At 45.4% G+C, this 12,397-nt stretch overlaps 1 protein-coding gene and 1 long non-coding RNA gene across 6 annotated transcripts in view; one reads left to right on the plus strand and one right to left on the minus strand.

Moving 5' to 3' along the window:
• The window catches only part of LOC133515307 (mediator of RNA polymerase II transcription subunit 13-like), a 105,870-nt gene that overhangs the window by 80,228 nt on the left and 13,245 nt on the right, over positions 1 to 12,397 (plus strand). Inside the window, exons 5-17 of one of the 5 annotated variants that reach the window (XM_061847748.1) lie at positions 4,437 to 4,582; positions 6,603 to 6,800; positions 7,572 to 7,736; positions 7,962 to 8,118; positions 8,192 to 8,296; positions 8,396 to 8,689; positions 8,774 to 9,043; positions 9,321 to 9,534; positions 9,645 to 9,723; positions 9,812 to 9,933; positions 11,309 to 11,405; positions 11,486 to 11,706; positions 12,102 to 12,280. In XM_061847748.1, coding sequence (XP_061703732.1) covers positions 4,437 to 4,582; positions 6,603 to 6,800; positions 7,572 to 7,736; positions 7,962 to 8,118; positions 8,192 to 8,296; positions 8,396 to 8,689; positions 8,774 to 9,043; positions 9,321 to 9,534; positions 9,645 to 9,723; positions 9,812 to 9,933; positions 11,309 to 11,405; positions 11,486 to 11,706; positions 12,102 to 12,280 — 2,247 coding nt within the window. Of the gene's footprint in view, positions 1 to 4,436; positions 4,583 to 6,602; positions 6,801 to 7,571; positions 7,737 to 7,961; positions 8,119 to 8,191; positions 8,297 to 8,395; positions 9,044 to 9,320; positions 9,535 to 9,644; positions 9,724 to 9,811; positions 9,934 to 11,308; positions 11,406 to 11,485; positions 11,707 to 12,101; positions 12,281 to 12,397 lie in introns of those variants that run through there. The other 4 variants (XM_061847747.1, XM_061847746.1, XM_061847745.1 and 1 more) reach the window with 4 other exon arrangements.
• LOC133515311 (uncharacterized) lies at positions 2,114 to 8,057 on the minus strand. Its single transcript, XR_009799007.1, has 3 exons — positions 7,952 to 8,057; positions 7,592 to 7,743; positions 2,114 to 2,772 (listed from the first exon to the last, which is right to left on the minus strand). It is a non-coding gene; the product is annotated as an uncharacterized LOC133515311 (long non-coding RNA).

Consider the following 12,397-nt stretch of genomic DNA (forward strand, 5'->3'; position numbering starts at 1 on the left):
TGAACCGTCATCTCAAAACCAAACTATGTACGAAACTATGATTTTTGCCGCAGCGTTCTGGACCTCGCCATTACGCATTTTTACAAACGTTGCTATGCGGCCAGCGATGAAAACCAGTTTGACAGCAGCAATGCTGCTCGTGTTTGATTCCAGCATTGTTATCGCCGCTCAGACGGCGCGAGAGAGCTCACGTCATAATTAGCGCAAACATGACCTTTCGGCTGGAGCGATTATTTCACTCGCAACATAATGCGAGATCTCAATCAAAAAGATAAAACACGAGTTTGACTGACAGAGTAAAAGGATTCATTTAATGCAAAAGGATTTCTTTATTACTATGTGTCACTAAAATTACAATAGCTAATGTACAGTGCACTATGGTTCTAAATGCCGTGGGTGCTTTTTAATTTTTAATTTTTCCCTTTTCAGTCACGTGCGAAAAGGGTACACTTGAGCAGTTCCTCTTTCCAGTACCTTTCACGCAGTGTCAGTTGTGCATGTTCCCGCTTGCAGTACACGGAGGGCCGTTAGCAGAACTTTTACTCTGGACACGCATCTGCTTCCCCTCGCGCCGCTATTTTTAGCTCCTCCGATGCGGTTGGAGAGCGGCGCCACCAAAATATTTTTTGTTTGGTGCGCGCCACCTTCATATCGCGCCGTCGTTTTATGGATCTCTCTTTGCACTTAAGGCACAAATGTTACATAAATATTTGGACAATATTTATTCCTTATTTTATTTATTTATATATTCATTTCTTTTATATCTACCGACATGCAACAACTGGAACTCCTGTTTTGTGAAATTATTATTGTTTATATTAACTGTAGATTTAAAATCATTTTAATCCCTCTGCAATGCTACTTTTGTTTGTAATTTGTAATTGTGCATACAGTATCTTATTAACATGGGAGCATATATGTGACTTTATAATGTTAAGTGTTTATCCTGAAAACTTTTTTTCTCTCTCATAGATAAATGTTTTTTTTTTGCTAAATAAATTACCAACTTTATAACCTAAAAAATATTTTAATTTCATGAAAAATATACATTATTCTGACAGGATTAAGACTTAACTCTAAAATCCCCAAAAGGCAAAACTCATCTCTAAAAATAAATGCATAAAATTTTCTTCTATACTACAATTTAAATTTAAAATATGTACAATTTAATTACTGTAATATGACACTCAAAAATGGAAAACTTTATAACTTGAAGATTTGTAACTTTTTTTTCTCTATTTTTGTCTTGAAAATATACACTTTCCCCCACATCTACCACTTTATTCTTGTAAAATTGTGATTTTAATCTTAAATTTGTTTCAAGATGACAAATTTAATCTAGAAAATACACACTTTTATTTTCCATTATTGTGTTGTGAGAGACTGTCAATTTTTTCCACGTGATTATTTCCTTCAACTGCCCCAAAAATTCTGATTTATTACAAAGGGTTAAAGTTAGTTTAGGTTAGGGTAACAAAGATATATGTGACTTTAGTTTAGTACTCTTAATATTAAGAGTGTTTATTCTGAAAACTTTTTTTCTCTCAAAGGTAAATGATTTTTTTTTGTTAAATAAATGACCAACTTTATAACCTAAAAAAATCAAAACTTTTTTGCTTGCAATATTCCAATTTTAAATTCAAGAAAAAAAATAGCCATTATTCTGACAGGATTGAGATTTAATTCTAAAATGCCTAAAAGGTAAAATTCATCTTTAAAAAAAATACACCATTTTCTTCTTATATTACAGTTTGAATCTAAAATATGTACAATTTAATTATAGCAATATGGCACTCAAAACTGGAAAACTATATAACTTGAAAATTTGTAAAAATAAATAAATAAAATAAAATAAAATTAAATTCTCTTTTTTTTTTGGAAAATATACTTTTTTCCCCCTCTGGTCCCACTTTATTTTTGTAAAATTGGGATTTTAATCAAAAAAATATTCTAGTTTGTTTCAAGATTACAAATTTAATTGAGAAAATACACATTTTTATCTTACATTTTTGTGTTGTGAGACTGTCCAATTTTTCCACGGGATTATTTCCTTCAACTGCCCCAAAAATTATAATTTATTACAAAGGGTTAGGGTAAGAAATATTTTTCTAGTGTCATCTTTTGTATGTTGACCAAAAAGAAAGGCTGAGAGACCCTGCTGTATGCTTTTTGTTTTTTCAAATATCTCATCCTTTCACTTCGGGTGCACCCAACGCCACCTGGAGGCCATTTTCGTACAGTATTTAATGACTCATCCTTCAGCTCGGCCCATTAAAGGCATAACTGTCTTTTTTTCTTTTTTTTCACCATTTTTTTATTGAATTTGATGACCCATTACTGCTCCAACGGAGGTCTGGTGCTTTGGGGGCAAAGGAGATATTGCAAGGGCAGCGGTGTAATCACGAGGAGATCACACTACCTGCTGACTTTATTGTCATCTTGATGTACATAACCAAGGTTATAAGGGGCTTTATAGATTAAAAATATACATCACAGAAGCCTCGGCGGTGGTTAATGGCACGCGGGCTGCCCGCCGCTACGGAGATTGCAATAAGACCCGAATTATTGCCCTTCTTTGTTAAAAATAAATAAGTACACATGATGGACGGTTGAAGGCGGTGTAATAAAGAGATGTAAACACGCGGTGTGAACAATACGTCATTAAACAAATGAGGATTCATACCTGCAATAAGAGGGCCACGCGAGGACCGTGATGGATGCGTGTGGCAGAGGGTGGACAGCCCACGAGCACTTTGCGCGCCGACGCTATTTCTGTTTGAGGGAGGGAAAACAGTCACGTTGAGATGTCGGAGATTACAAGAGAGTCATGCTAGTCTCTGGCCCGACAGATTCATCAGGTAGTGAACTGCTGAATTCGGCCGCAATTAGCCAATCGTTATTCCGAAGAATCCTAAGAACATGTTATATGATTTCAGACTGTTGAATGTGATTATTCTTTCACTGGGCACAATATTAGGTACGCCTGCACATCGCACCGTAATTTCCAGCCTACAGAGCGCACCTGCCTGTAAGCCTCGCCCAGTACATTTTTAAAAGAAATTCCAGTTGGTACATAGATAAGCCGCAAAAGCCGCAAGTGCCCACATTGAAACACGAGATATTTGCAAAGAAAAACGGTACACAGAAAGAGTTTTCAAAGTTTTAATACCTTATCTTCGCTTAACATAGCAACACCGACGTACCACGAACAGGGCTGTTAAAAATAAAACATACCGGTAAAAAAAAAAAAAAAAAAAAAACAGCTGTGGCAGCTACACAGTAGCAACACGGTAGCACAGCACTAACAGGGCCGGTTAAAAAAATAATAAATAATAATATAATAAAAAAATAAAACATACCTAAATCACTGAGACACGGCAGTAACACAGCAGCAATAAGCTAGCGCAGCGCTAACGCTAGCGCAGCGCCAACAGGACCGGTTTAAAAAAAAAACATACCAGTAAAAATCACTGAGACACAGCAACATGATAGCGCAGCGCTAACAGGGCTGGTTTGAAAAAAAAAAAAAACAACATACCAGTAAAAGTCACTTCCTCGGCACATATATTCCACCGGTCTCACTCTTACCTTTTGCGGCCGTTAGAAAAAAATCCACAAATTACCCGCATCACCGCATAAGTCGCAGGGTTGAAAGCGTGTGGAAAAAAAGTTGCGGCTTATAGGCCATAAATTATGGTCGTCCAATATAAAAGAGTAGAAGAGTTTCTTTTATGTTTGTACTTATGTATACTGTTGATATATATGACATCCTGATCAAAACTGAACATTTTTGTAATGTTGTAGTATTCTAGTATTTTTTTTTTTATTGTAAGTCATAAAAATGCACATAATGAGGTGGCTCCACAGTTTTTTGTCTTGCTCAAATAACAATAAAAATCTAATTCTCTTCAAGTGCACTGCAAATTCCATTTAATCTCAATTTAATTGAGTGCTTTTATTTAGTGCTGCAGCATCTGCAATCGTACGAGGAGCGTCAGAAAGCTTCCAGGACTGGAAGCACATCAAAAGTACAATTTTACCTCTTCCAAGTCCCCTTGATCACCCACTTGAGTAAAAAAAAAAAAAAAAAAAGAATGATATAGAGTGAACAAGGTCGGGTGTTGTAGGGAGGTTGCTGCAGGACGACGATGTTGTTCTCAGCCGGGAAGTGACAGATGCTCAGGGAGCAAACACTGCAGGATTTCTTTGGAAATGTGCCGATTGATCATCTGACCCACATTGTAGGAGAAAATTCCAAGGTTGTGGCGTAGGTGTGAAATCTTTCTGCTGTGACGCCAGTCCCGGAACCCTTTCTGACACACCTTGGTACTGCATCGTAATGGCAAATGTTGGAATTTTACGGCGTTACGTGAAAATGTCTCCCACCATTGGCTCATCCCATGACGGAAACCCGTTCCCCCTTCTGTCTCCGACAGCGAGCACCTGTCGTGTTCTTTCTCGTTCTTCCTGCACGGGGAGAGCAACGTGTGCGCCAGCGTGGAGATCGCCCAGCACCAGCCTGCGTACCACGTCACGCAGCAGCACGTCCGCCTCGCGCACGCCTCCGTCGCGCCGATACAAGGTAACGCACGGGACGCCAGACGCACCGGTCACCGAAATGTCGGCCTTTCGGGTCAAATTTGATCAGAAAATCTTTACAGGTGACCTTAATTTGACCTGTAATTTCCAGGCACCTCCACTTTTCTGGCTTTTTGCAACTTGCTGATGATACCGTGTGACTTTCTAAAGTTAGTGGCAACTTCTATCCTGTTTTAATATGGGGATGTCCACAGAGCCTTAAAATCTCTTGTCTGCCTTCAATTTCGGGATTGCTGTTTCTTTTGGCTTGTCCCTTTCGGGGTCACCACAGCGTGTCATCTCAGGTGGACGCACTTATATGTTTGGCTCAATTTTTACGCCGGATGCCCTTCCTGACGCAACCCTTCTCAGGGAGTGGAGGCCCCAGTGGGATATGAACCCACAACCCCTGGTTTACCTAACCAGTGCTCTACCCACTGAGCTATGGAGCCACCCCCTTCAATTTCGGGATTAAATTGTTATTATGGAATTACAAATGATCAAGTAATCTATTCTTCAAAGCTATGACCACTCCGAACGATCACATTCAGTGGATGAGACCAAAGTGGCCTAAAAAGGTCTTAAATTGAAGCCTGCTTAACCCCAGATAATGTATCATTTTAATAATGTGTCTGATCCTGTAATCACGCTTTATAAAAAAGTTTCCTTTCTTTGATTTTTACTCCCTATTTGGTGTCATGGCGATCATCTGTTCCAATACTTTTCTCTGCTCATTCAGTGTGTCCACAGCTCCCTAATTACAAGTTGTCGAGATTTACAGCTTGTGTTGTGCCCGAATTTTAATTAAAATGTAATCGATTGGGCCACGCAGTGGATCAGCTAGTAAAGCGTTGGCCTCGCAGTTCCGAGGACCCGGGTTCGATCCTGGCCCCGCCTATGTGGAGTTTGCATGTTCTCCCCGTTTCCTGCGTGGGTTTTCTCCCGGCACTCTGGTTTCCTCGCACATCCCCAAAACATGCGACATTAATTGGACACTCGAAATTGCCCCTAGGTGTGATTGCGAGTGCGGCTGTTTGTCTCGATGTGCCCTGCGATTGGCTGGCGACCAGTTCGGAGTGGACCCCGCCTCCTGCCCGTTAACGGCTGGGATAGGCTCCAGCGCTCCCCGCAACCCTCGTGAGGATAAGCAGCAAAAGAAAATGAATTGATATAAATTGCCCCTAGGTGTGATTGTGAGTGTGACTGTTTGTCTCTATGTGCCCTGCGATTGCCAGTTCAGGGTGTACCCTGCCTTTTGCCTATTGGCAGCTGGGCTAGGCTCCAGCACTCCCTGCGCCCCTCGTGAGGATAAGCGGCAAAAGAAAATGGATGGATGGATGGATGGATGGATAAATTGCCCCTAGGTGTGATTGTGAGTGTGACTGTTTGTCTCTATGTGCCCTGCGATTGCCAGTTCAGGGTGTACCCTGCCTTTTGCCTATTGGCAGCTGGGCTAGGCTCCAGCACTCCCTGCGCCCCTCGTGAGGATAAGCGGCAAAAGAAAATGGATGGATGGATGGATGGATGGATGGATAAATTGCCCCTAGGTGTGTTTGTGAGTGTGACTGTTTTTCAAACTGTGCCCTGTGATTGACTGGCAACCAGTTCAGGGCGCACCCAGTCTCCTGCCCGTTGACAGCTGGGATAGGCTCCAGCAGTCCCCGCGACCCTCGTGAGGATAAGCGGCAAAGAAAATGGATGGATCCATGGATGTAATCTATTGTTCTAAAGTCTTAAGAATAAACAGATGATATCTTATCAATTGTCATATGGACTGATGCTATTGGCCATTATTAGCTCTTAAATTCAGCTTGCTTTAACCTCTAAATATGGCAATTATGTAAATTTAGCACTCATTTAATATTCAATTGTGTCAAAGCAGAAAGGTTTGGATCTTTTTCAGACTGTAATTGTGTCCAATGTCAGTCGAGAGACAAAAATCAATTCATCCGCGACGAGGATGCGCACGATAGCCGTCACTTTATTGATCCGAGCGCGAGGATTTCCTCTGGTGTGTTTGGCAGTCATCCTGAGCCCGTACGGCCTGAGCGGCACCCTGACGGGTCAGGCCTACAAGATGAGCGACCCGGCCGCACGCAAGCTGATGGAGGAGTGGAGCTACTTCTACCCAATGGTACTGCGGCGGAAGGAGAGAAGCGGCGAGGGGAACGACGCGCCGGCCGATGACGGCAACGCTCACGTGGCGGTGGAGGTGGTCGTCGGTACGCCAGAACTTCCCTAGCGCCGCTTCAAAAGCCGCTGCCCGCGCATTCGTGCCGGAATCCCACCGAAATCACTTTAGACCGCAGCGACTTTGTTCTGCTTAAGCAAACACCGCCGAGCGCCATCCCACAAATTAGCCGCCACTTCGCTCTCTCCTCTCTCGCTCCCGTTTGAGGTATTTGCCGACGATCTTGAAAAGCACCTTCACAGTCTTTTGGCCCGGTGGGGGGGGGGGGGGGGGGGTGGTGGAAAAACGAGCAAACGATGCAGAGGGAAAAGAGGATGAATGAAACGACAGGAAGTTCAAATTAGGAAGATGGAGCCGCAACTCCCGGGAGTTTCGTCTAATCAGTTTTTTGGTCCCTTCGGGTTTCTTTGACCTCATTACATTTAAAACTGGAATGCGCACCAGCGACTTCTAACTTCTGTCCTTCATTTATACTGTAATTTAATGTCACACAATATGAAAAAAAGAAGACAATACAATTTTGAATAATGTAAATTATTAAGGCGAACATGCCCGTACATGTAAATAAAAACAAAAAGTTGACCCGATTGAGCAACAGTTGTTTATACCTTTATAATGTTTATACCATGTTTACAACATGGTCGCAACAAGATGGTTCGGATCCAGATTGCGATTCATTTTTCTTTCGGTCGTACAACAGACGCACATATTTCATCCAAATGCGTTCACAGCCTCGGGAGGTATTAAAAATGGGAATAAACGAGCCGCCTAAGCCCCGTCATGTCCGTTTTGCTCTCCTCAGGTGGGGTGAGGATGACCTACCCAGCTGCTTTTGTGCTGATCGCCCAGGGCCAGCTGCCGGCGGAGCCGCCCCCGCCCGCTCCCGCAGTCCAGGGCCTCGCCAGGGAGCAGAACCACTGCAGCGTGCCGCTCACGCCGCCGACGTCGCCGGAGCAGCCCTGCTCGGGTAACGACTGCACGCAAATGCCGGGGGGGTTTCACGAGAGATTTCGAAGATGTTTGAAAAAAGACGTAAATCGGGAGAGGTAAAGTCAACTGCGGTCGAGATCTTGGGGCGGAATTCAGATTCGGGGAAACGAGACCAAGACGGTCCACGGCCTTATTTCATTGAATCGTTTGATGTTGTTAGCTGAATGTGTTGCGATTTGTGCTAACTCCTACCTCCTCGCAGCGGACAGTGGATTCGTGACCTCGGCCTCGAGTGTTCCGACGCCAGACAGCAGTATAGGAGTCGCCAGCCTCAGCCCAAAGCATTCTGGGAAGAAGCTGACCTGTCAGGTGGTCCACCAGGCCTGGAGGGAGTGCTACCTCAGCCAGCCGCAGCGCACGTACGTGATCCCCAGACCAAGCTCCCACTCGGGAACGTAGGCCTGAATGGGCACATTTGTTCGTTCTTGGCAGACTGAAGCAGGCGGCTGACGTGACCCCGAAGAAGGAAGTGCCAAACGGAGTCACCACGTGGGACTTCAGTGACGTCGGAGCGCGAGCGCCTTGCAGCTGCTCGAGGTACCACGGAGCCGCGCTCAAGCTGTTCACTGACGGCATTGCAATAACATTTTTCTTCGTCTAAGAATATCATGGAATCGATTTTTCTTTCTCGTTCAGACTGAAGCAGCAGAAGCCGACGGCGGCCGCAAACGCCTCCAACCCGCAGATCGGCGTCAATCCGTCCTCCGGCTCGTCACTATACGCAGGTTCTATGCCAAAACACAAGACCAGCGACAAGACGGAAAAGGCTGACAAACAATCCAAGAGGCCAGGCGTGATCCCCTTCCACCACCGTGTATTTGTCACCCCTGAGAACCCCCTGGAACAGGACTCACCTGGGGGGGCCCAGCTCGGTGGTCTGGTACCGCTGGAGCCGCCCATGGAGCCTCTGGCCACTCTGGCAAGCTGCAAGTATGCCAAACCGCTCTCCAACGGCAGGAAAGCTCCGGAGTCCCTTCTCTTGTCGCCAATGTCGCCGCTTCCTCCCACGCTTAGCCCACACCCCCGCGTGCAGGACCCCGAGGTACCGGAAGGGCCGCTGGACATCCACGTATGTCCGGAGGCAGCCCCGGGCGTGGGGGCGATGACCAGCGAGACGGCGGTGTACGCGGCCCTGCTGAAGCAGAGGGAGAACGGGGCCGGTTGGTGGAGAGGCTTCCGGACTCCCAGGACTGATAAGATGGATTTCAGACCTCCGGAAGTTTCGGCTGATAAACTAGAAGAGGGGAAGTCGGAGGCGTTCCCTGAGGGAGCGCTGCTAAAGAGGTAGGAGAGATATCATGCGATTGGGAGGGAGCGAAGGAAGCGATACCAGATAGTAAACAAATAGAGGATCAGATAACACGAGGTGGACAAACATTCATTTAGAAAATTTGAATACATTTTTTTATTGAAACGTTTCATAGGACACACATTTGTAAGAGGTGCGATAAAATCACTAAATCGTTACAAGGGGTGTGAGGTAAAATGTACCTTAGAAGCCGGCGTGCTATTCAAGCGCTTTCCAGGTTTTACTTTAACGGGTCGCAAATGTCCCTCACAGACTTTACACACAGACGCAAAAGAGATTTAAAATCTCCGACGAGAGGTTGCGGGACCACGTCCAGACGCTGGGCCTGCTCCAGCAGCCGGGCGTGGAGGCGCTGCGCGAGCCGGGGGAAGACCCCTACGACTTCAAGGAAGGCGACATCGAGTACACGTTCTCCACTTCCAAGAGACTAAAGAGTCAAGGGCGGGAATCCAGCAAAAGAACCAAGGTAGGGAAACGCGGGCAGCTTGGCTGCTGTGAGCCTGTTATAAGCTTGCAAAGTCATCATTTAATATCCATCAAAAACTGAATCCCTTGAATCATTCTTCCAAATTCCAGAGTGAAGAAATCACCAGCAACGGCAACCTGCCAGATGGGAAAGACGCGATGTCCATTTTTAACTCCGCTCCCAAATCAGGTGCCTCTGACGCGTCAATGTTATTATAAGACAACTTTGTTGGTCATTTTATAAGCCATTAATCCCGAAACTATTTGTTTTCCTTTAGACGAGTCCAGTCCGGACGATGCAGCCGGCAAAGCCAATCCGTCTCTGACCCGAGAAAAAGACCTGGTGGTGAACATTTCAGATCTGGACAACATATTTGATGAGGATGAGGAGGAGCTCGGGGTGAGGCACCCAAGCTCCTTTTTGGGGAAATATGCGGAAAACAAAACAAAACGCTTATGCCTTTACAAAACTAATACCACGTACATGTCCAAGCCATCTAAGTCTGCTGTCTCGAACCTCGTTTCCAAAACATCCAACTTTGGCTGTCCCTCTGATGAACTCATTTCTAATCCTATCCAACCTGCTCACTCCGAGCGAGAACCTCAACACCTTCATTTCTGCCACCTCCAGTTCTGCTTCCTGTTGTCTCTTCAGTGCCACCGTCTCCAAATCCGTACATCATGGCCGCCCTTACCACTCTTTTGTATACTTTGCCCTTCATCCTAGCGGGGACTCTTCTGTCGCATAACACACCAGACATCTTCCGCCAGCTGTTCCACCCCGCATGGTCCCGTTTCTTCACTTCCTTACCACACTCAGCATTGCTCTGGATTGTTGACTCCAAGTATTTGAAGTCCTCCACCCTCGCTTGGAGCTTCACTCTTCCCCCTCCACCCCTCTCATTCAGGCACATATATTCTGTTTGACTTCGGCAAATCTTCATTCCACTCCTTTCCAGTGCGTGCCTCCATCTTTCTAATTGTTCCTCCACCTGCTCTCTGCTTTCACTGCATATCACAATATCATATGCGAAGATCATAGTCCAAGGGGATTCCAGTCTAATCTCATCTGTCAGCCTATCCATTACTACCGCAAACAGGAAGGGGCTCAGCGCGGATCCCTGATGCACTCCCACCTCCACCTTAAATTCTTCTGGCACACCTACAGCACATCTCACGGCTGTTCTGCTGCCCCCATACATGTCCTGTACTATTCTAACATATTTCTCCGGCACACTGGACTTGCGCATGCAGTACCACAGTCCCCCTCTTGGTACTCTGTCAGAGGCTTTCTCTAGATCCACAAAGGTACAATGTAGTTCCTTCTGACCTTCTCTGTACTTTTCCACGAGCATCCTCAAGGCAAAAAAATCTGTGGTACTCTTTCTCGGCATGAAACCATACTGTTGCTCGCAGATACTTACTTCTGTCCTGAGTCTAGGTTCTTCTACTCTTTCCCATAACTTCATCGTGTGGCTCATCAACTTAATTCCAAAATGGGAACTAGCACACTTTTCCTCCATTCTTCAAGCATCTTCTTGCCCGCTAGTGTTCTGTTGAATAACTTGGTCAAAAACTCCACAGCGACCTCTCTCTTTGCTAGCACCTACTTATAAAGACTATTTCTTGATGAGCTTCCTTTTATCATTGTGGAGGCACTTCCTACAGTTACTTGTGTTTTGGCTTTTATTACGTGTACCAAATTGAGTGTGTATTTCTGTTCCCGATGAACTATATTGCCCCGATCCTCTAATCTGATGTCTCCTGATTTGTAGACGGTTTACCCCAACCAGCACTCAACCAGAATCACAATATCCGCAGAGGATCGCCCCCTGAGTAAAGAAGGCAGAGCGGCAGTACCTTATCCATCAAGTAGGTTTGGATCTCTTCACGTTCATCCCTCCCGCTCCCAAAGCGTGACGCCGTAATGAATCTGCTTCTGTCCACCTCAGCAGTAGCAGACCTGCAGCGTATGTTCCCCACGCCACCCTCCCTGGAGCAGCACCCGGCCTTCTCCCCCATCATGACCTACCGGGACACGCCGAGCCAGGAGCCCCCCGCGCCCGGCGGCGCGCCTGACCACCTTCTTCTGCCCGTCACCTCCAGCCAGCTGCCTGAATTCAGGATGGAGCTCGAGGAGGGTGTGTCCAGTCCCTGGCAAGAAGACTTCAAGGTTAGAAAAGTAACACACGAGTCAACTCTATTCACAAATTCACCCATTTGTCTTTTTGGCTACTTGCTGAAAAACACCTTTTTTTTTTTTTTTTTTTTTGTGTGTGCAAAAAAAAAAAAAAGCCACAAGATGGCGCCAATGCGACTTCCATAATTCGCTGAAATCCACTGGAAATTCTTCCGTAGCACAGGAATCAATAGTCACATATTTTACTCTCTGAGTTCTCTGGCTTATACGTGTAGATTATTAATTATGCATCCCAGGGTTATATTGATTGCAATATAACAATACCTGAAAAATATTAATTCCAGCTAAATGAATGCCGTCGCCTCTACTGTATGCATCCATGCAGGGAATGCACCCAACTCGATGTCTTTTTGTCCCCCTCTGTCCAGACTCAGGTGGTCTCCGCCATGTTTGCGCCGCTTTCCTGCTTGCCTAGTCAGAGTTTAGCACCGCTCAAGATTCCCGAGCAGTGCTACTACCGCCCGTCCTGGGCGCTCCTGCCCAAAATGGAGCACATCCCAGCTGTCATGCACACCCACAGCAGCAGCTTCGTCAGGGATGGGTACACGTGAGTCATTTTGCAAGGACGTGTTTAAGTAATTTTGGATTGTGCTTTGGTGTACAATTTTGGCCTTAGAATTTCTTTGTATACAGAAAATCTTTTTTTTCAATTTATATCTTAGAA

This window comes from Syngnathoides biaculeatus, chromosome 17 (genome assembly GCF_019802595.1).
Source record: "Syngnathoides biaculeatus isolate LvHL_M chromosome 17, ASM1980259v1, whole genome shotgun sequence".
Lineage (NCBI taxonomy): Eukaryota > Metazoa > Chordata > Actinopteri > Syngnathiformes > Syngnathidae > Syngnathoides > Syngnathoides biaculeatus.